At 39.8% G+C, this 22,630-nt stretch overlaps 1 protein-coding gene across 14 annotated transcripts in view; it reads right to left on the bottom strand.

Moving 5' to 3' along the window:
* Positions 1-1,552: 1,552 nt before the first annotated feature.
* PCNT (pericentrin) overlaps positions 1,553-22,630 on the bottom strand; it is an 87,141-nt gene continuing 66,063 nt past the window's right edge. For 13 of the 14 annotated variants that reach the window (XM_068138225.1, XM_068138232.1, XM_068138228.1 and 10 more), the window contains 16 exons: positions 22,237-22,342; positions 21,414-21,568; positions 18,972-19,169; positions 18,549-18,722; positions 17,336-17,531; positions 16,454-16,667; positions 15,646-15,796; positions 13,374-14,090; positions 12,420-12,700; positions 11,611-11,713; positions 10,667-10,831; positions 9,078-9,316; positions 7,351-7,439; positions 6,366-6,519; positions 4,437-4,564; positions 1,553-1,957 (listed from right to left, as the gene is read on the bottom strand). In XM_068138225.1, coding sequence (XP_067994326.1) covers positions 1,914-1,957; positions 4,437-4,564; positions 6,366-6,519; positions 7,351-7,439; positions 9,078-9,316; positions 10,667-10,831; positions 11,611-11,713; positions 12,420-12,700; positions 13,374-14,090; positions 15,646-15,796; positions 16,454-16,667; positions 17,336-17,531; positions 18,549-18,722; positions 18,972-19,169; positions 21,414-21,568; positions 22,237-22,342 — 3,114 coding nt within the window. In that variant the 3' untranslated portion in view covers positions 1,553-1,913. The remainder of the gene's footprint in view (positions 1,958-4,436; positions 4,565-6,365; positions 6,520-7,350; positions 7,440-9,077; positions 9,317-10,666; positions 10,832-11,610; positions 11,714-12,419; positions 12,701-13,373; positions 14,091-15,645; positions 15,797-16,453; positions 16,668-17,335; positions 17,532-18,548; positions 18,723-18,971; positions 19,170-21,413; positions 21,569-22,236; positions 22,343-22,630) is intronic. The other variant, XM_068138226.1, reaches the window with a different exon arrangement.

Raw genomic sequence — 22,630 nt, 5'->3', positions numbered from 1 at the left:
AAATTAAACACCATGTATGCTTCAAAGGTAGAGATTTTACATTCCCAGTGCTTTATACATCCGGTTTTTTTTTTTCTCTAAAGAAAAAGAAGTTATTAAATCTTAGGTTATCCCAAGAAGCACTTGGTTTCTATAAAACATCATGACAACAAATACCACTCGTAAGTGTCCCAGGAAAAAAGTCTTATTCAGCATGATACTTGCAGTATTTTTGCAGTGATACATTATGACTGCAAACAGGTGTACCACCAGAATGACATCTCTTTTCTCTCCTCCCTGAAAGGTAGCTACAGCATGATACTGGGCAGAGGTAGGTTTTCTAATCAGGAGTTTCACTTACATAAGAAGTAATTAGAGTTCAGGGGGTTTTTACTTAAAATGCATGCAGTCAAACAAAAGTTAGGAACGTTTTGAATTAGGAAAATTAAAGTAAAAGGATCCTGTTTAAACAGGAGATATAATACCAGCAGACCAAAAGTTGTGCTAGAAACTTCTAATTCAATGCTTGTAAGCTTTACTTCTTTCTCTTCTGTCTTACCTATTTACATGTCAGACAAATTCCTACCTCCCTGCACTGACTCTGATTTATTTTTCCCATTTATAAACACTAGTCTAATCCAAATCTACTTTGGAACCCTTTTTTTTAAAAGTTCCTAAACATGTAAGCATTTCTGTATTGAATACTGCAGTTTGCCATGTGTCAGAAGCAGCTCCTTTTCACACTATGCTGAGTCTTTGGTAGGTTGAGGAACAGGCAAGGGTACAGCCAACTGAGTTCAGCGCTTTCCAAACTACTTCTAATGGAGCTTCCCTGCAAAGACCAGTTCCCTTCTATCTCACTAGTTCCAGCACGGGTTTACTCATACATGGCCTAGCATCTTTTATTTAAATCACCAGGAACTCCAACCCAGCACACTAGCAGCTGGTTTCAGCAGCAGTGAGAGCAGATACCTGCTCACCCTTGGAGCAGGGTGGAAGGGACATACCAAAACAGACATACCCACAGCACCATAAAGGCAGACATCCTGTACTGCAGGAAATGCCGTGTGCTGAACAGGGAACCAATTCCCCCCCAAAGCTCTGCTCAGTTGTGGTGATGGGAGGGGCAAGGACCAGGTTCCCCCATATGCACTAGTGCACCACAGGGAACACAAGAGGAAACTGGAAGGACGACTCTGTTACTGAGTCAGGTTCAAGGCTAGGAAGATCAGTCTGATAGATAAAGGCCACACTGGAGGAAAACCTAACATGAATTTGACTTCCCAAGCAAGCACAGATTAATTATACATGCATAACAGTCACAGAAGAGCTTGACACTGAATTGGAATATGATGAGAAAGCCTGATGGAGAGAGGACTTATTTATTGTAAAACCAGAAGAGAGCAAACTCTAAATTCATAAAAGGCTACATGTATCTTTGATATCTGGGAGAGTATTTTAACTGTTCTGTTAATCTAAATGATCCTGCATAGTATTAAAACCCAAACAATTTTTGAACCAGCAGAAAAAGTAAATAGGTGAGGTGGAAACAAATAACCATACAATGTAAGAATTCACTAATAAAATGCCATTTTAATAATGGGGGTTTTTTTACAAGGAATCCAGTTATACACTATAGAAAAATAAACACCAGAGACTCTTCACAACTTACAATACAGTAACACAGGCACACTTCTGCTATTGACTTAGTAATTTCACATGAGAACATAAAACATTGTCCTTAGTGAAAAGTAATTTCCTCTTAAAGTATTAAAATATAACAAAAAGAGCCATATAAAAATCTTATGCAAAAGCACTGCCCTTTTTTTTTCATTTGCACCAGACACTGCAGGTGCCTCCATTCAGTATGGACCAGCTCAGAAGGGCGCAGTAACTCTGGAGAGTTTGCAGTACAGACTTCAGAAGCATTCTCATCACTTTTTCATGCTTCTCTGGTGAGGTGGGCCTGGAACTTGTCCTAAGTGTAAATAAAACAAATGAATATTATAAAACTGTGTGTGTTACGAAGCAACAGGGTACAGTTAGCAGCATGTAATTTCCTCATTGTGCTTCATATGAGCTACCCTGAAACCAATTACCATTTGCATGAGGCTCTTAGGAACAATACAAAACAAGGGCTGAGAGCTCACACATCAGCCCAGGCAAACAGTCACACAAAGGCCAGTGCTCCATCACAGGCAACAGGGCTGCTCAGATCAATTCTGCCACTCCTGCAATGATTCAATGTGCATTCTGTTGCTGGACAAGGTCTTGTCACTGAGCAGATGTTCTGAAGTTGATTACAAACTGGGAAATCATTTTGTTCACAGCACTGTTAGTTCTCTAATTACTGACATCATCATTCCACTCACAAGAAAATAATAAATTTTAAAAAAAATTACATGCACATTCCACAAAATTGCTCTTAGTGGTGTCCCTATTGTAGAATACTTATTCCACACTTAGCATAAAGCAAAAGACCTCATTTCTATAAATGCTGTCAGGTTTCAATTTTGAACTGTGTTTATCTATATCTGCCATAAACAACTGCAGTATTTGGGAAACAAAACAAAACACAAACCCAACAAAGTTATGGTATCGGGAGTTCTAGATAAAATCCTGCTGAGAACAAATGTCAACGTTCCATATGGAAGTGTCACTGTAGCTGTGGACTTCAGTGATATTTGCAAATCCAGGATTGTAAGCAAAGTTAGCCCTTTTATGTTATTATTTTTAAACTTTAATTACATCAACTCAAAAAAGGCAATGTAATCATAAAAAAAAAAAAGTTCCTCAGAAGTTAAATTCAGAATCATTGTTTCTCAGCAGTAGATTCAGTAGTCACAAAATAATGCCTTTTATAAATGGTGGGGAGACTTTAAGAGACCCATAGATCAGAGGGCTGGAGCACCTCTACTATGAGGACAGACTGAAGGAGTTGGGGCTGTTCGGTCTGGAGAAGAGAAGGCTCCCAGGTGACCTAATTGTGGCCTTCCAGTATCTGAAGGGGGCCTACAGGAAGGCTGGGGAAGGACTTCTCAGGATCTCAGGTAGTGACAGGACTAGGGGGAATGGAATGAAGCTGGAGGTGGGGAGATTCAGGCAGCCAGAAGTAACATGGGGAAGGAATCAGCAATAGTAAATAAAAGTTGGATGAAAACATCCATGTCATTATCTAATCTGGTGGCTCATATTAACTCCAACTAGGGAACTAGCAACACAGCCTTGATGGGTGAAGCAAACTTTGGGGAAGATGCTTCAAAGACACTGGAGGAATAGCTGTCAGCTTGCTCCTTGGGAGTCTCTACACAGGAAGCAGCACTGGCATTTTGTACTTCCCTGTGGCCTGGGATGAACCTCTATGTTACACCCTGATGTGGACCACGGTCATCACAACTCCATCCTTATCAGTGATTTGAACTAATGCAGGTGCCCTGTCCTGGCCACCTGCTGGGATTGGTGTGCAGGAACATTACATCCCCTGGCATAGCCATGGCACAGACTGTGTGTGCAGGGTCTGTGTGCATGTTCCTGGATATTTTAAGTACCCTGTTGCTATTTATGTTGCTGCCCTGCAGTGGGGAAGGTAGGGAGCAGGGGGCTGCCCCTGCAACATGACAGTTACATGTGAAAACAATGAACAAGTTATCCTTGTATTTGGTCCAGCACAAACCACTGCAGCTGGAGGTCCAGCTTTGTTTTCACAATCCAGAGATACAAATACACAGGAAAAGGATTAGACATGAGTCTCAAAAATAACAAAACATAGGAAAACACATCTAATTACATGTAGGTAAGAGATAATTTGAGATGACGTGGTAACGGTTTGGAAGTTCTTCCTTGGGACAAAGAATTCCTATGATATGACTAAGATGGAACAAAAGTGACTAAAAAATTAAGTAAATTCAGTCTAGAAGCTAGGTGGGAGGTTTTTACATAGCAAAAGACAAGTGCCACTAGAATCCTTTGTGTGCTTTTCATTCAGTCTTAGAACTATATGGATGTTTTCATCATCCTTCAATTACAGATTATTTTAATCTGCTATGGAATATAAGGAAACAATAAAAGCTGGAAATGTAGTTTGTGCCACAGAGAAAGCCCTGTTCAGCTATTACAATGGTCCTCTTTGACTTTAAAGCAAATTAACTCTATACACAACCTCATTTAAACTGCAACACTTACTTATTTAGACTTGGTAACAGTGGGAGTGGGGGGGAAAGCACATGAAATTATTCAGCCTAAGAACTCATTTTGAGAAATGCCACACTTGGACTCGTTTTAGATATGACTCACAAAAAGGTTTCATTTCAGAGACTTTTTTCTTCCCCCCCCCAAATTTATTTATTAAAATGATGCTCTTTACATGCTTTAAGTGTTATAAGTAATATACAGGAAGAACCTTGCAAAGAGCAGTCCAGACAGGTGACAGCTGTGAGGGGTACTAAGGTTGTTCTTACCTAGTTGCAAACCCCCAAGTCTTTGCTGGATAACCTCTAAGCGATGAATGTATTCCGTTAGCGATCGTTCAGGATCCTGAGTAGACACAAGTGACTTTTCTGAAGCTGAACTTGTGGATGGATGCAATCTTAAAATGAAAACAAATAATTTTTTCTTTTTATGCTGTACTCTCAAATGAATATAATAAAGTAACATACATATAGGCAGTAATTCAGTGAAAAGCAAACTAGAACAACAGTAAAAACCACCTCAACAAAAAACTACACATAAGACAATACAGACCAGGCAGCTTTGTATACAGAGCCCACAGAAAGGATGCTTTGATAAAAGAGTATCTATGTATATGCCACTGATATGTCACATAAAGTCCCTCAGGTAAGAAAGCTACAGTCAGAGGCAAGTCCAAATGCCAAGTGAGAAAAGAAGCAGTTCTGAGGAGAAGGACCAAAGAGGAACCTGCTGCGTCCAGGCACGTACTCTGCTGTTCAGCAGGTGAAATGCTATCTTGAAGGACAAGGTTGAAAAGGTGACTTGCTAGATGGTGTGCTGTGTTTCCTTTCTGGACATTAACAGCAAATTTCAAATATAACCAGGAATACACTTGGAGGAGACACTGTGCAAACATACTGCTAGTTGGAGTTAGGACTGATTCTTTTCCTGTACACCTTCCCATCAGCAGAAGGTAGTTCCTATCCATCTCTGCCTCATGCATAGGTTTGGCAGGAAACAAAAGAAGCAGCAAGCATCTTTTAACCTATCTTGGATCCACATTAGATTTGAGCTGCCACTAACCTAGTTGCACTGAGTAACCAATCAGGGTCTATTTTTATGAATACTCTTGCTCCATACAACACAGACAGCTTTTCTGGATAGGTTAGCTACCAGGTTCTGTTTCTGTCTGACCCAGATACATACCACAACAGAAGAACAAGGTGGGGTAGAATTAAGTCTTTTGCTTGCAAGTCTTAACTCTCAAAAATGCTTTGCTACCCATCCTTTGAGACAAGCACTATGCTGTCCTTCAAATCTGTCAGTAATGTTAAAAAAAGCCTAAATTAATCTGGAGCATCTGCTGTCTTTGTGTACCTCCAGATCTCCACATCTACTTCTTGCTACTTTTTTTTTCTTTTCCTTCACGAAGAATATTCTTGCCTGCTAACTGAAGCTTCTAATTTAGCACAAAAAACATCCCATGCTGATGGGACAGAGAACAACCACCTTCCACATGAACTCCTGCAAATCCTGACATTAAGGAGGATGCCACTTACAGGGAGTAGCTTGGGAGAAGAGATGCTACACCCAGGAATGGACTACACCCATCAATGTCCGAGCTTACTCTGGGTCCCAGAAGAGCTTGGGAGTGGAAAGGTCAGTAATGACCGAAGACCACCTTCCTCCAAGCCATGTGCAGATCTTGCAGCTCAGGCACTTTCTTAGCAGATCTGCACAGAGCTGGATTTGTGCAGAACTGGCCACAATGCATTAAAAAAACCCAAACAACAAAACACCAAAAAAACCCCCCACAACAGTACACCCTCCCCCCAGGTTCTCCAGTTCCCACTGTTTGTGTGTGCATGGAGTCTGAAGGCAGCCAATACAAAGCAACACTGTCATAAATCTCCAACTTGGACAGCAAAGGCAACAAGAATTACCCCTCAAAGAAGTCCAACAGATATTGGAATTGTAAATCCTGTAGCCTGCCCAAATTAAACAGGGAATGCCACTAGGAATGTTTTCAGTCCAAGAACATCAGGCATGCTTAAAGCAAGTGAGAAATTTTCTTCTGTAACATCCTGAAAGAAATAAAACATTTCCTATATCTAAGAAAACAAATTCCTTTTCTTGTTTGGGTACCTCCTTCAGTAACTGGTTACATTTTTATGAAAGACTGTCCATCTGGGTAATAGAGACAAAGACTGCAGACTCACCTGTTGTGTAAGCAGGAAGAGGATCTGGGGGAGTGGTTCATAAATCTTGCAGAGCTGGTTCTGTGGCACAGCCCAGTGTCCCGGGTTGGGGGAGAGCTGATGTGAACAGCTAGGGGCTGCTGCTCTTTCAGAATTTCTGCTCTAGCACCAGAAGCTGCGTTAAATATGAAACAGTTTAAAGATATGCACTGGGAGCCATTTGTAACAGGCTATCATAAACATAACCAATAAACCCCACAAGAATTACAGCAGAATACAATTATATTTGGTTTCAAATGCAGCTAAGCCAGACTTTCTACAGATAACTGCATTTTTTATTTTGGTGGTTTTTTGTTTTAACCAGATCAGAGAAGTTTGACATTTTTCTGTCAAACAACTGCTTCCTACAAATGGAGAATATGCACTGACTTCTTTCTCCACCGGACTTGCTTTTTCAATAGCTGTTGCTATATACACACAGGGGATGTTCCGATATAAGCGACATTTTTTTCCCAAGGAATTTTAGTACTTGTTTGCACTAATTGAATTTTACTGTTGACTCACACACTCCAGCTTCAGAGGCAGCAGAGACAGGAAGAGATCCTTTTTTTTTCCCCCGTTCAGTTTGGTGAGGGCTTTATTAATAAGCTGAGCAGTGATTTCTATTACAAGTAGCTTCAAACTGTACCAAACATAATTCTCTAACAAGTTTTATGAACACAGGGCTCAGTTTCACCGCTTCAGCAGTTGCAATAAAAGAAGAGGAGAAGCTCACTATTGTTGTAAATTATGAATTCCGAACATTTGCAATTCCAGCTTCTTACAGTGTCCTTATAAACTGATTATCAATGTGTTCAGGAAAGGGACAAACACATTTGTATTAATAAACAGATTTTGCTACTTCTGTGGTTATTTTGGGATAGGTGTGTGTGTGTCTTTTTAAATGAAACCCATCACTAAGGAGAATACTTAGGATTAAAACAACACACTTGACCAAAACGCTTACCTGTATTACCTCCTATGCTGTGAGAAATGGTTTCACCCTGTATGTTCTTCCTGCTCACTTTGTTCCACTTTTTCACCAAAAACTTTAACCTTAGTAAGAAAATGAATTTGCAGAATCATTAATAAGCAAAAATACACTGGCTTTTACTATTAAACTTTTTGTTGACATGCAACCTATTAAACAACATGTAACAATCCTTGAAAGAAATGAAGAAAGAATTCTTCAATTTCAGTTTTCAGAATGAAGGCTTAACCCATTTGACCCTGCAACAATCCTTGAACTGTTGGAAAGGTTTGCTCATTTTGGCACTCCTCCTCCACCCTGTCCCTAATCTCCAGGGAATTCTGTGGCAGCTCTTCCTGCCTCAGAGGAGTAGTTTGAAGGTCAATCTTTGTATGTCCTTTGATATTGCTATCATTATAACATCCACGTCAAAGACAGCAGCCTAAAAACATCCTGTGCCATCTCCTCAAAGTCTTACACTTGCTAGAAATTATTTTTACTAGACAAGGAAATTGCTGAGAAGTAACCATCTATTACATTTAAAACTGGTTTGTTTTTTTCATTAAATGGATTCAAAAGCCATTATGAGATGACATATTGTCCCAAGCACAGCTAACAAAATCCGTGTGATAGCAAGCAACAGAGTATGCCAGAATCATACCCAATGAAACACAGGCTACTGGATTCAAGAGAGGAAAACAATCACTGATCACATTCTGAATCAAGACTATACAAGACAGACTCTCCAAATAGATAAGGGTCAGACCTGAAAGCACATCAGTTTGTAATAGTCATGCACCAACTCTCAAATACATTGCAGCTGGGTATCACAAGACAGAAGCAGCTTTTTAGTTTGCTATGCTGGCTCCAAAATAGGCATTTGGCCAAAGTAGAGCAAACATGTGGGAAAAACGGTCTAACCTTACTATGGAACAGGAATGCGGGTTAATTTAGTGTACTTCAGGGCAAAGGTTGAGATGCTCACAACCAAGAGAAGTTTATGTCATCCCTGGGAATGAAGAACTATGAAGTTGGCATACCAAACAGCTGAAGAAGGGAGTCTTGTGAGAATAAGTCCCAATTTAGACTAAAGCTAATGAAGGCTAAACCACAAAACATGCAGTTTCAAAACAGATTTTTAAGGCTATAGTGGCTGAGCAAAGACCTTTGCCTAATTAACTGCAACTTTAATAAAAAAGTTGACACTCCTTAGTATGATAATGAGCCAAATGGTGGACATACTAAACATATACTCAACTCTCCATCCAAATCGTGCTAAATGTCACCTAGAAGGCAGAGACAGCCAGGGCTAGGGTATATAAAAACCACAAGAAGGAACACCTCTCTGTGGGGAACGACTGGATTTAGCAGAGATGAGGCCAGTCAACACAATCATATCATAGAATCATAGGCTTGCGGTTTGTGCATTTATCACGGGCAATCTCAAATCTGTTCCATCTGTCACTTCAATAAAGTAAGCCTATTAATTACTTTGACTTTCTAAACCTGTGTCAGTGCAAGTCCTTATTGGGGCACTGGAAGAGGCAAATAGTTTTGTCAAACAGTTGCAGTAAAAGTCTTGGGGCTCTGAGGTGGGCAGATGTTGGGATCTTACCTGTAATGCAACAAGAAGCCACATTTGAACTAGTTCTGGAGACAGTTTTTTGCTTAATATTAATGTAAGACAGACCATGTATGGGAGACAGCAAGTGTTTTTGCTTTACCTTGACACTGCTATGATTGCCCTGACTGCACATCTGAATTTGGTAAAAGGACGGGAATGTGATCCAGAAGGGTGCAGGTCTGCAGGTGAGGGATAGATTCCCATACGTGATATTAGAGAAAGGGTTGCTTGCTCACAGTCCTGAAATCCACCAAGCAGCAGCAAGAGGTATTTCTTCTGATAAACTAGAGCCTTTCTAAAGCTCTCTGCTCTAAGGTACTTCCTGTACAATCTCTGCAACTGTAGAAAGAATAAAAGGGGAAAAAAAATCTAATTAGTTAAACTTTACCTACAGAAAGCTCAGAAAACATGATCACTTTTTCCAGCAGTATTGCCCACAACTGGGTTGTGCATGGGTATCTAAAACCTATTTTGCTTTACAAAACTGTAGAAGGCTATTTAACAATTATGAAGTATGAAGCAGTGTAAAAATGAACTTTTTAGCAAGGATTTGTATAACAGACACTGACTTGGCCAGTTGTGGTGCAAGACAGTGGTACTACACTCTGGCAGCTTGGACACCATACATGGAGGCTTGCACAAAGTCTACTGAATTTCTGTGTATCTATAAAGTTTCGTCTAGACTAGAAAAATTTGACATGTTGGTGTGCAAAACATTAGCCACAAACAAGTTGCCTTCATGTCAAGTATCCATACTACAGGCACAAGGGCAGCTGGAACAATTCTGTACATAGCTGAAAAGCATCCAAGCCTGGATCTGCCTTAAATCTCCTGAATGTCTCAAAGAAAAACCGTCATCCTCTACACTCGAAAACAGTTTAACTCTTCAATGAAGAAAATAACATCTGCTTTAAATAAATATTAACTAGAAAGCATGTTGGGATCAGTGCTCACCTGACTTGAGGATAGGATAGGATAGGATAGGATAGGATAGAATAGAATAGAAATTATCCAGGTTGGAAGAGTCCTTTAAGGTGTGAGAAAAAGGTATTTTAAATTTGGGGGGTGAAATAAAAATAATGGATGTTTGATATTTTCATGCCTAGAAAAGAAATCTGAATCTCCTTCTCATTTAAGAGTAAGTAACCAAAGAACTTGGTTACTTTTGGTGTAAGTTCTTATAACCAGTAAACCAATAAAGTTACCAATACAAATGAAGTTAAAAAGGAATGTTTCTGATGAGGTACCTATGGAGAGAGTGCCATTAATTTAATATGCAGCTTATAACCGACCTTTTAAAATAGCAAGTGAAAAAGATTATAGCAGTAAATGGAAGTTAAATGCCATCATCTGACAGATACTTATATTCCCACAAGTCTGAGCTGTATGCTTCACAGCACTTCTGCAACAGCAAGGTTATCATATTTTTTTTTTTTTAAAATGTAATTACTAAATGTAATTACCTGTTCTACAGCCCCTAGGCAATCCCAGAAACAATACTATCAAGGACAGAGAGGTTTATGATATTGAGCTGGTGGCAGTTCTCTCACAGCAAATCTGTACAACAGCTAAACAACAGCTAAAGCAACCCAATTGCCAAAAAGATTTAAACGATATACTACAGGCTATTTCATTGCTTGCTGAACAAGTTCCAGACAGACTATTTCCTGGCTATCACAACCATTTTACCTTGGGACTGGATGTTTCCAGCACTGGTTTGTTCTCAGTCTCAGCAGTAGTTTTAGCCAGTTGGAATTCAGCCTGTTTCAGTGCATTTTGCAAAATGTTTCTCTCTCGCTGCCAAGCTTCTCTTTCCAGTTCTTGAACAGAGTCAGTATCACCTGTAGATCTGACCTAAAAAAATGAAACCCCAAAGGAAGTGAGTTGTGATGGTTTTTGCACTTCTAAAGCCAAAGACCTCAAAATGAGTAATAAAATAACATAATTACGGACAAATTAAATCAAAAGCCCAGGCATTAAACATTAGGATGGGAAAACGAAACAAATCCAAAAAACTGTGGCGGCAATGTGGCTGAAGATCTCTTTCTCTGTTACAAGAGAATGACAAAAATGATAGTGCAAAGCTACCTGGTGAATAAGATGGAATTTAAGCTATGTTTGTAGGATTTATTTTGTATCAATAGACCTGAGCTCAGAATTTAATAATCACTAAGCTTGCATAAAACATTTGCAATACTGCAAACATCAGTCAAAACACCTCCTCTGAGATGCCAAAACTCTATTGCACTTCTTGAAAATTACTTGGCATTTTCCTGGAAAACAAGTGTTTCTGGATGCATACAGAAGGAGCAGCAACATATCCCAGGGTTTCATGTCCGTGGACATATTGCATATCCAGGTTAAAAATGCTGTCAGAAGCAGTCTCTGCCGTACAACAAAAAAGCAAGAGTCTGATGCTAAATTATGTTAATATAATGACAGTGTGAGTACAAGAGTACATCCTCTTTTTTTTTTTGCTCCAAGGCAAAACATTATTCTTCTCATGTTTTACAAAAAAAAAAAAAAAAAAATGAGGAGGGGAAAAAAGCAACAATCAAGTTAACTTGCATGTGCACTGCAACCTGAAGAATACTGAACTCACTGATAATCAACACATGTGCTCTATTCCTTACCCAAGATGCAGGAGGAGACAACAGATCTGATTTTAGTTCCTTCACTGTCTGCAGTAAAGACGCTACAGCTTCATCATTCGATGCAGACCAATCATTAACTGTTCTGTTAAACAGAAATACTTTTTCAGTATCAGGTTCATTTGTAGTAATATTAACATACTTCTCCCCACTGGATGATCCTGAAGTTCTGAAGCTGTACTTAGGCACTATTCATCACACAAAACACTATGAAATCAGCAAGTGTTGTTAAGAGTAGAATTTCTAAATAGTGCTGCATAGAATTTATTCAGAAGTCTGCATTTTATAGCATTCTGAAATTCTATCATACATAATCAGGCTTCACTAAAACATCACTTGTGTTTTACTCTGCTGCCAAAAAAAATTACTGCTACTGGCCACTCATTCCTGGCCCTTAACATTGCCCTGCCATGCTTAACAGAGTTAACTATTCTAAGCTATGAGTTGTGCGGATTAACCTTTTTTAACGTTTGCTCTCTGGTCACATTGCTGCAGCTGCCAAACTACCAAACAACTCTCCTATAGGGTTTTTCTTGAGTTATTCTCTTTAAGCAAGGCCACATCACAGACCTAGTTCAAATACAGGCACACAAGTTTAAGGGAATGGCTGCAGCGAGAGGACAATAAGCAGAGCCTCCTGCCAGTCAATCAAAACCATACATTCATACAAGGTTGAGTCTTGCAAGCAGATAAATCACTCACTCCCTTCAGCACAGGGCACTCAGCCATGACCTACACAAGTTCAGAAGCAGGATGGAAAGAAAACTACTATTTTGTGAACAACCACTCACTTATCTAGAATTTTATATATGAACTCATGCAGGCGCACAGCTACAAAAAGCAGCTGCTGCCTTATCTTCTCTAGCTGTTGCTGCTGCTGCTGCAAACATGATTTTTCAGTTTCTTTTGTTGTGGCCTCTTTGGCATTTTGATCTTTGTTGAAGGTACACAACAGTTCCTGCTGATGCTTTGGAGATGAGATATTTCTTTCTCTTTTTTCTAACGTTGCCAGCATTTCCTGCAACTCTTTAATTCTTTGCACATCCCTCTCATGTTGCCGTTCCAGGTTTTGCTGTTTGAACAGAATAAGTAGCAGTTAATTGCATCTTGCACACATATGCATGCATATGTACATACTCACATACAAATGGGAGTTTTATCTAAACACACATACAGACTGAAAATAAAAGCATCACACCTATCTAGCATATCCATCTCAGTGTCCCTTAACTCACAGACTGCTTACGGGGGATGTCTTACAGTAGTGCCTTCCAGGGCCACCAGAAAGCCATTCAATGACTGGGCATTTTCTCCATCCACTTCCTGACATGGTGACCACTAAGTCTCCAGATAGCTTGCAAACCCTCCCTCCTCCTCTAATGTAAGTGAAGGGCTGATAAACAAGAAGGGTGAAAGTGATTCAGAAGCCTAGCTCAAAATGAGGACAAGGAACTAGTTTAGTTCCACTCTGTGTTTAAGCCATATTCTTCATCATCTGTTAACAGCTGGCAGTTCCCAGTGTAGGTAAAGAGGTAAAAATCAACTTCTGTCAACAGTAAACCCAACCACAAAACCCTGAAAACAGCTGTGTTTGAGAAATGTGGGAAAAGAGCTCATCTAATGCATTTTCCGTAATGCTTTGTTTAAGGAAAATAAACATTTCCATTGAAGAACACCATCCACAGGGTTAAATCCCAGTCTGTGGCTATTTCAATATAAGGCAAGGCTTCCACAGGCATTCTCACCAGTCTCTCCTGATCTCTCTGCCAGTCCTTCTGTTTCTCTAGCTCTGTCTGTTGCTGCTGTCTTTGCAATCTCTCTCTCTCCTCTTTCTTGTTTTTATCTTGCTCTTTCATCATCTTGAAGAGGGACTGCAGTTGTTCCAAGTCAGCATTCAGCTTCTTCTCTCTTTCCTTTTGGGTTTCTAAGGAGCAGATTACCTCGTGCTTTTGACCCTGAAGAGATTCCAGTGTAGCACGCAATTTGTCACTGATCTCTCTCTCCTTCTGGGTTTCTTCACAGCACATCTGTACTTCGGCCTCTAGTTGCCTTTTGGAACAAATGGCCTTCTGATTCATTTTCTCAATAACTGCAGCTAGCTCCACAGTTCGAGACCTCTCTTCTTCCAGCTGGGCTTGCAGCTCTCGAACAAAAGCCTGTTCCAGCAGTGACTCCCTGTGCTGATAAGAAGCACCTTCTTTCACTCGCATGCTCAACTGTTCTGTCAAAACACGTTCATGATTCAAGGAATTCAGAAGCTCCAAAGAACGATTTTTCTCAGCATCCAAATCTTTCTGTAGCTCCAACAGTTTGGTCTGTTCTTGGGACAGCAACGCCTCACAGCGCGAGTGCTCAATCTGGAGTTCCTTGCAGAGATTGCCATTGACTGTTTGCTCATGCTCTAGGGACACGGCCAGCTGGCTGTTCTGCACCAACTGCAACTCCAAGGCAGCCTGGAGCTCCTGTTCAAAATGGGAAAGCACATATTAATATTCCAGCAGAAACACTCATTTGTGAGGCAGACAGGCACCCAGCAATTTTCAACTTCCTATTTTATCCAGGAAGAAATTCAAGACTGAACTAGAGTAGGTCAGGTATTAAAAAGCCTAACCTCAAGCGCCAGAAGCACACTTGTTAGCAATGTGACAGCAAGTTACAAAAACAAAAACTGTCATGTTAAAATATCTTACAGTGGATTATTATTTTTTTTTTCTCCAAATAGTAAGACTCTCATTAGGAAATCACTATTCACTATACCTCTCAGTCATCTTAATAAGTGACATCTGAATCAGAAATAACCCATCTTGATTTAAAAAGAACCTCTGGATTTTACAGCCTGTTTCAAGCACACAACAGAGGCTGATAAAAATAATCAATCTCTAGGTCCATTCTGGGAGCCAGCCTTTTTTCAGGAGGAAAGGAAGTGACTGAAGGAGCAGTCCTGGGGCACTGGCAGGCAGTCAGCACTAGCATTGCCATCCTCCTAGCAGGGGCTTTTGTCTTACCCTTCCAGTGCTACTTCTCCTATGATCTTATAGAAAGCCAGGGCAAATGCTAAATGGCATCAGCTTTCATAGTAGGGCTTCAAGAGACTATTTCAGAATGCAAGACCCAAGCAATGTAAGCTGTGAATGGTTCTGTCTGCTGCACCATTACAGCTGGGGCAATGTACTTTTCTCTGTGCCCTGGCTAAGATGGTCCCTGCCTTCCCTGCACGAGCCGTCTTTTTTAAAACAGACAGAGGACATGAGCACCATGCCCTGCTGTGCAAGTAAAAATCTCAAAACTTGGTAGGCTGAACTATTCCCAAACAAGGACAGCAGATGTCTGAAGATTGAAGAGAATGGCAAATTTCTATTTTAGTATGTACAGCTGGGTGTGACAGTGGCTAACCCATCATTTGCTTTGCTGTAATTTCTTCCTTTTTGTAATTTAGTATATAATACCTGGTGTATTTCTGAAAAGGCAGGCAAGCTTCCTGAATTATCCCCTGCATCCTTTTCTGTGCAAAACTGGAATAAAACAAGTCTCTCAACTCTGTGTGTGAATTCATTTTTACACACTGGGCAAAGAAGCCAAGTATATGCCTGTGGAATCTGTCTTCACTTGCACAGCATGGGGCAGTACAAAGCTGGTTAAAAGGTGCACTGGCTACCAAGTGTAATTTCTTTGTTTCAAAAGCTCCAAAAACACCAAGAGAATATGAAAAGGGAGAAAAAAAGAAGGGGGTGGGGGTGGGGAGGGAGAGAGAAGTTCAAGGAGGGCAACTGAAAGCTTTAATTCCGGGAAAACAACATAAACACCATGCACATTCAGTAGAAGTTTGTTGGGGTTTTTTTTTGTTGTTTGGTGTGGGGGTTTTTTGAGTTTGTTTGGTGTGGTTTTTTGTTTCTTTGTTTGGTTTTGTTTTGTTTTTTAATAGTTAAAACCACCAGATAGAGAAAAATACTGCAAAACCAGCCTGTTAGGTAACTTGATATACTAAGTGAAATGTAGCACTGAGATGTAGACCATTACCTCCAAGGCCATTGTCTTCTCATCTTCTGCTTTCTTATGCTGAAGCTGTTGTTCTTCAAATAAACCTCTTAGCTCTGTTTCCTTCAGTTGTTCCCTCTGCAAGTCTTGAAGTGCAGCTGTCAAGTCCTTTTCTTTTTTTTCCAATTCTGACCTGCGAAGTTCAAAACAACACTTACGTGTTCAGAACAGACATTTTGGGCTACTTTTTGTGAGTTGGTCTATTACTTTGTTTCTTCAACATAGCTCTCTGCTCTTAAAGAAGGCCAGTTTTCAAGATAGAGCTATATTTAGCAGCTGAAAACATTTACCTCCCTCTGCAAGCAAAGCTAGAATTGCTCTATTTACCAACAACTAAGATTTAGGGAGAAGCTGCCTATCGTGGCAGAGCAAAACTGCAGTCCTGTGAAAGGGAAGAATGAACATTGGCATACACTAGGAATAAGGGGGAGAGAGGGGAAAGGAAAAAACCATACACAAGGTGACAGGCAAACCAAAAGACAAAGCTGCAGAAGTGGGTACACCAGGGTTACAGAATCTGTGTATTCACTTCTAAAATAACCATACAACATGTTCCAGTGTTCTGAGCCAAGGCTACAGAAAAGGTAAATGTGCAAATCTGAACTGAAGAATAAATACATTTAAGCAGTTAGTAAAGAAAAATTAAAATACCCATGAAAAGTGAGCGGTTAGTTTTCCAACTCGTGTTTCCAAGTGTTAAGCCATTTGTGAATCCAATGGCTATAAAGCTCTTTTGGAAATGTTAAAAAAAAAAGAATTTAAAAGAATAATAATCAAATCTACTTCTCACCGTAACTGGCTTATTTCCTTCTGAAACTCCTCTAGGGATTTCTGCAGCCTTTCATTCTCTTGCTTACTCTCATAAAGCTCTGATTTCAGGGATGATTTTTCTTTATTCAGGAGATCACATGTTTCAGAGGCTCTCTTCTGCTTCTCAGACATAGTGCTGTGTAGGTCACTTATGATAGATTTTTCCTGCTGAAGCTTATATTCTAATAATTCAACTAGGACAAGGAAATGGTATGTTATTTGTATTACATAAAACGTGGCAATGCAATCAGTGGCTCAAATTGGGAGGAAAAAATAAAATACAAATCATCTGTATTGAAGTGTTCTTGTCTGGAATATTCACTTCTTTTCAAACATGGGATGAATCAGTGGACAGAAACACATGCAAGCTACAGCTCTACTGCTAGCAGACCAGGCAAAGCAAGAACTTGAAAGCTGGGTGAGACTGTAAGAGCTACTGCAAGTTACCTGTCACTAATGGATTCTAAACATCATAAAGAAAACCCATCAATGTACCAGCAAACATATATATACATACACACACAAAGAATTTCCTGAAAACCAACAAGAGTACTTTACTGTCCCTGATGGGTTTTCTACATGGGTACAATATTTGACAGCTGTCCTTGAGTTCTGTTGCTTTGGGTTGTATTAAAGCTCCTCTTTGCTTTTCACAGATTCTTCTCTGCTACTGGTATTAGAAAGAATTTCTTCCTCTGCTAAAATCATAGGAAACCTGAGTGCATTAGTACAACTCAAGAATTGTGTAGCATCTACTTCTTTGTAAAATAATCTTCCTTCGGCTTTTTATCTTCTATGAAAAAAAAAAAAAAAAAAAGGAAAGAAGTGACTTAGTAAGTAACAAGAACTTGGTGATTACTACCTTTTCTCCGAAGGTGGTGTTCTTGCTTGCTCCCATGATCTTCCACATTGGTAAGGGTTTCCTGTAACTGCTGTAGCTTCTCTTGGTTCTGCAGATGTGTCAAGCGTAACTGAGCTCGGAGGTCCTGTATTTCAGAGAGCAAGCTATTCCGGTCTGAGGAGAAAAGGTGCTCTACAACCATCTGCTTCTGTTCCTCCTGAAAACAAAGTCCTATTAAATCTGCAAGGCTATTCCTGTATTTTCTACAATGCTAAACCCTAGAGAAACCCTTGCAGTACAAGTTTTGTAAGAGGGCAACTTCAGATGACTAAGTTCAAGCTTCTATGAAGCCTAATGAAAAATATTAATATTCGTTAATTGATGGAAGCACAAAACAGTAGAAAATTACAGAGCTCAATGCTGCCAATAAAGACATGGTGACCAGAAGAGACATACTGAGTGGTGCTATATGTTGCCATGTTACCAGGGAGAATGGCGGTTCAAGGTCAAGGCCACCATTCCATTCTTTTGCTTATCACCTTCATCACCTTCATTACTCCTGACCAGAGTAGCTACACCAAGAATAAGAAATGTTTTGTGCAGATGATAAAGAAACAATAGTTGACCACCAGGAATGATGGCTTGGCCACAGCCTCTCTCACACACTCTGCACAACAGTAGATAATGAGGTATAACTATTACCCCAATTTTATATTTCATTTGGAGGGGATCCAGAATTCAATGCTGGTAAGTCCAGCCACCCCTAGCTCCTCTAACCTCTGAGGACCAGCTAGAACACAAGGGAATTAATCTCTTACCAAACTGATCCTTCAATAAATGCAACAGTATCAAAAAAATCCCTTGCTTCACTAGCTTCCATATAGTAATGATTGTTTACACGTAATAGTTACTACAAACTATCTGCTCTGAACCTAAATAGTAGATATCATCATCAAAGAAGTCCCAAACAGATTCAGCATTAGTTCGATACATTTTCAAGTGAAGTCTGTGAAGCTCTAGATGAATTCTTGCCCTAGTCCTCTTTTATCAAATATTTCCGCCTCACTATCACAATCTTTCTGGAAGCCAGCTGAAATGCTCAGTTTGCTTTGCAATGCAATACACAATGTCTGAGAAAAATGCTATCAAAACAGACTATAAAAACCCACTGATCGCACGCAGAGAGAATAAAATAAATAACTTATGAGCATAATATTTTGCAAGGTTTTCTTACTTGTTGTTTTATGACATGCTCCAGTTTTTCCATTAATGAACTTTCATCACCAGACCCATGACTGGAGAAGTGAGACTTCAAGTCAATTTGCAACACACTTCTCTCCTTCTCAAACACTCTCTGTACTGCTTGCAGAAGTTCTCCTCTCCAGTCAGCTGCAGTACCTGAAAATTCCTGTTAAAAATAATTCATGGGCTTTTAGATGGCATCTTTCTCAGTCTCTAAGCCACTGCTTTTCATACCATTGCTGTGTAAGAGTACACCTATGTGTTAATCTGAGTTGACCAAAGGTGAAGAGGCCTGTTCAAATCTCAGAAAGAGTCCCTTGCTCCTCATACATACATGTGCCGCCACACAATAGTTAAATTCGTTTCTACAGACATCAAGAAATGTGTATTTTCAAAGATATTTTTATTTTCTTACCTTGTCTCCTCTATCTGCCACCTTGCTAAGGTAGTCTTTCAATGACTGTATAGCATCCAGCAATGCTAAGCCCTCCTTCCGCCATCCCTCCATCACCATTCTGGTCTGATGGACATTTTTCAGCTCCCTAAAACCAAAGGGACGTTCTGATAAAGCCAGTATTTTGCGGCTTTCCTCATACACCATCGTCAGCACAGTCTGAGAAGGAAAAAAAACCAGTAATGCACAACATTAAGAAACAGGCATTGGCATGCTAATGGTGTAAGAGTGGGATGGGAGAGCACTAGACAACAAAACCAAGAAAGCTGTCTGAGGCTGTGATACAGCTAAAGGCACACAGGTCTGTCCAGCTATTTGGTATGCTTAATAAACTAAGAGTACACACACACAAGAGCCAAGAGTTACCAGGGAATTTTTATCTCCTAACACCTGAGGTAAGTATAGCGGCCACTACGTTCCTAAATGCTGCATTCGCAATGCTCAAGTACAAATATCAAAGTCTGTCAGTGCACCTCACTGCTGCGTGCATCAGCACACTAATACACAGTTAAGCCAAGGAAATGTACTTGGTGTTTGTTGTTTCTGAACTATTTAGCTAACTTTCCTGGGAATAAATTAAATTATATCAAGTCAGAAGCCATGTTACTAAACCCCAGTGATGCTAGAAAAGTGAATTATGTATTTAGACAGCCTTGGCTTAATTTAGCAGATTACGTATAAGTAACATACCCTAAAATATCATGCTTAACAATTTACACAGTAGAAATTGTTTCCTTTGACATTGTTAAGCAAAATAATCTCTTCTAAATAAATTCCCTGTTTATAAACTATTACATCATGCACAGATGTTTCCTGGTCTCTTTTCAAGGAAGTTCACTAGAGATTTAAGTCCTCTTCCACATACGGCTCATTGGAAATAGCCCAGCCTTGGTGTGGAATTGTTCCTCACTGCTACTCACTTTAACAACAACAACATAGAGCAATTTTCTTTAACTCTTGATTTTTTTTTTCCCCTTTGTACTTTTTGAATGAGTTGCTTAGAGTTGCTTTTCTTTCACCGGAATCAAAATAGTGATTATTTCAAGAGCCAACATTAAATAATGAAAACCTTTCATAAACTTTAACAAGAGAAAGATACTAAAGTGTTCAAACTCAACATTCAGTACTGGAATATCCATTCAGATCTCACAGCCAGTGAAGTCTAGACTGATGAGCCATAACAGAAACTAAATAAAAACCCTCTGTTGAAGATAAGATTAAGTCCTTCCACAAAATTTATGAAATCATGCTCTTTGAAAATTATTAACTTTTTAGATACATAATCACAGAATGGTTTGGGTTGGAAGGGTCCTTTAAAGATCATCTAGCCCAAGCTCCCTGGCCACACTTTTTGATGCAGATTAGGATGCAATTGGCTTTTCAGACTGTGAGTGCACATTGTCAGCTCATGTCCACCCAAAACTGCTCTCAGCCCCTTCATAGAATCATAGAATTGTTAGGGTTGGAAGGGACCTCAAGGATCATCTAGCTCCAACACCCCTGCCATGGGCAGGGACACCTCACATTAGATCAGGCTGCCCAGAGCCACATCCAGCCTGGCCTTAGAAACCTCCAGGGATGGGGCTTCTACCACCTCTTTGTGCAACCTGTCCCAGTGTCTCAACACCCTCATGGTGAAAAACTTCTTCCTAACATCCAATCTGAATCTACCTATTTCTATTTTTTTTCCATTCCCCCTAGTCCTATAATTACCTGACACCCAAGCAAAACAGTGTATGTATATATATATTTATATATATATACACATATACACACACACACCATCCCTCACTCTCACTAGCCTCACAGATAAGATGATTTGGAGCACAGAATTTCTCCCTTTCTCCAGATGTAATTCCTGAAGTGCCTGAGAGCTCATTCAGCCACAGAACTAAACCAAAGAGTTCCAGGCATGTATTTTCTTAAACTTGCCTTATTGACTAGTATAAGCAATCACTGCTCAGTCTTCTGCATATTCTTTATGCTCCTTGAACTTACTCTGAATGATCCCTCCACACCTCTCACTGGTGTTTCCACAGCTCTCCATCATATCTGAATTATGAGAATAGGCAGGGGAACATGATGTCAGCTAGCTATGCTTGTTATGAAAAGCTTTCTGCCCAGGCAGAATCCAAGGCAAACCCCTAAGTTCGATCAATTGGCCCTTGCACCACCACATTTTGGAACATAGCCAGTGCTGTCCTAGCAAAACTTGATTTCAGTTCTAGCAAGTACAAGCAAGACAAGTGTCAGTAAATTTGTCACATGAGGAAGGCAAAAGTTTAAATCTTTACAGAACAGATTACAGTGTAAAAGTAGAAGCTAACACCATTTTATACTGGCATTTCATTTTCACTGTTTCAGTTTTAATTTTCTGGTATACTTATATTAATCATATATTACCTTCAGCTGTGGTGAAAGTATTTCCTTTTCTCTCATTGATTCCACAATATCTGGAAACATTCCACAGTACTGCAGATAAGCCATGAAACTAGTGTCTAGGTGGTCTGATGTTTGTAGCTCTTTCTTTAGTTTAGCTGCCAAATTTGAGCTGGTATCTGAAGAAAAAGACAGCCCCCCAGCCCCACAAGTGTTACAAAGATGAAAATAACTTGAAACCAGCATTACTGCTTGCAAAACAACCACATTTCTTTCCTCTGCTAGTATGAATGCAAGGTCAGCTGAAGTTAGTTGGTTAAGATTGGACATTATGAAAATTTTTTACACAGAAAGAGTGGTCAGGCATTGGAATGGGCTGCCCAGGGAGGTGGCTGAGCCACCAACTCTGGATGTATTTAAAGGTCATTCGGATATGGCGCTTGGGAATATGGTTTAGGGGTGAACCTTGTAGAGTAGGGCTATCAGTTGGACTTGGTGATCCTGAGGGTCTTTTCCAACCTGAATGCTTCTGTGACTGTGATAATCTCAACTAACTTCAGTAAAAATATTGTAAGTTGCCTTTGCCACCAGGGAAATAAGGATAGTGTTGTAGCTGTCAGGACTCACTAAAACCCCATCCTCCCTTTCAGTATATAAAGCTGAAAAGGTAAAACCAGATTTCCACTAGCACAAATATACAAGTCTTTCTAAACAAAGAACATCTGAAAAAGGCATAGTTTTCAAGCAAAAAATCTCCAGTAGAAGAAAACAGGAGAAAGGAAACGTTTATGATATTTTTATACTGAGGTTAACAAGAGGTGAAAGGAATCTGCAAAGTTAAACTTACTGCTGCTATATCCATCACTCATCACATCCACAGCAGATGCTCTTGATCTTGCATCATCTTGTAAATCAGAAGGGGTTAAAGTGAGATTATCAGCTTCTCTCATCTGCTTGGAAATAATTTTTTGCATTAATTTAGTTTTCTGAATCCAGCTGTACAGCCTCCTGCATTTATAGCAACTTTGTTACTAGTGCAGATTTTAGTGAATGCCTACTTAAGCACAGTGCCAGAGATGGCAAGTACCACAATGAATGCAACACTGGCGCTCTTTAGAACCCATTCCACCTCATTTCCCACCACCCCTCTTTCTTAAAAAAACAGATACATATTTGTAATTAGTTGTCCTTCAAAAGCAACGCACAAATATTGCAGCCAAAGAATAATTTTCTGAAGTACA

This window comes from Melanerpes formicivorus, unplaced genomic scaffold (assembly GCF_026170545.1).
Source record: "Melanerpes formicivorus ecotype bairdi unplaced genomic scaffold, bMelFor1.0.p_v2 SCAF_5, whole genome shotgun sequence".
In the NCBI taxonomy this organism is placed as follows: Eukaryota; Metazoa; Chordata; class Aves; order Piciformes; family Picidae; genus Melanerpes; species Melanerpes formicivorus.
Note: the sequence above shows the minus strand (reverse complement) of the source record. Positions and strands in the feature narration are given on the sequence as shown.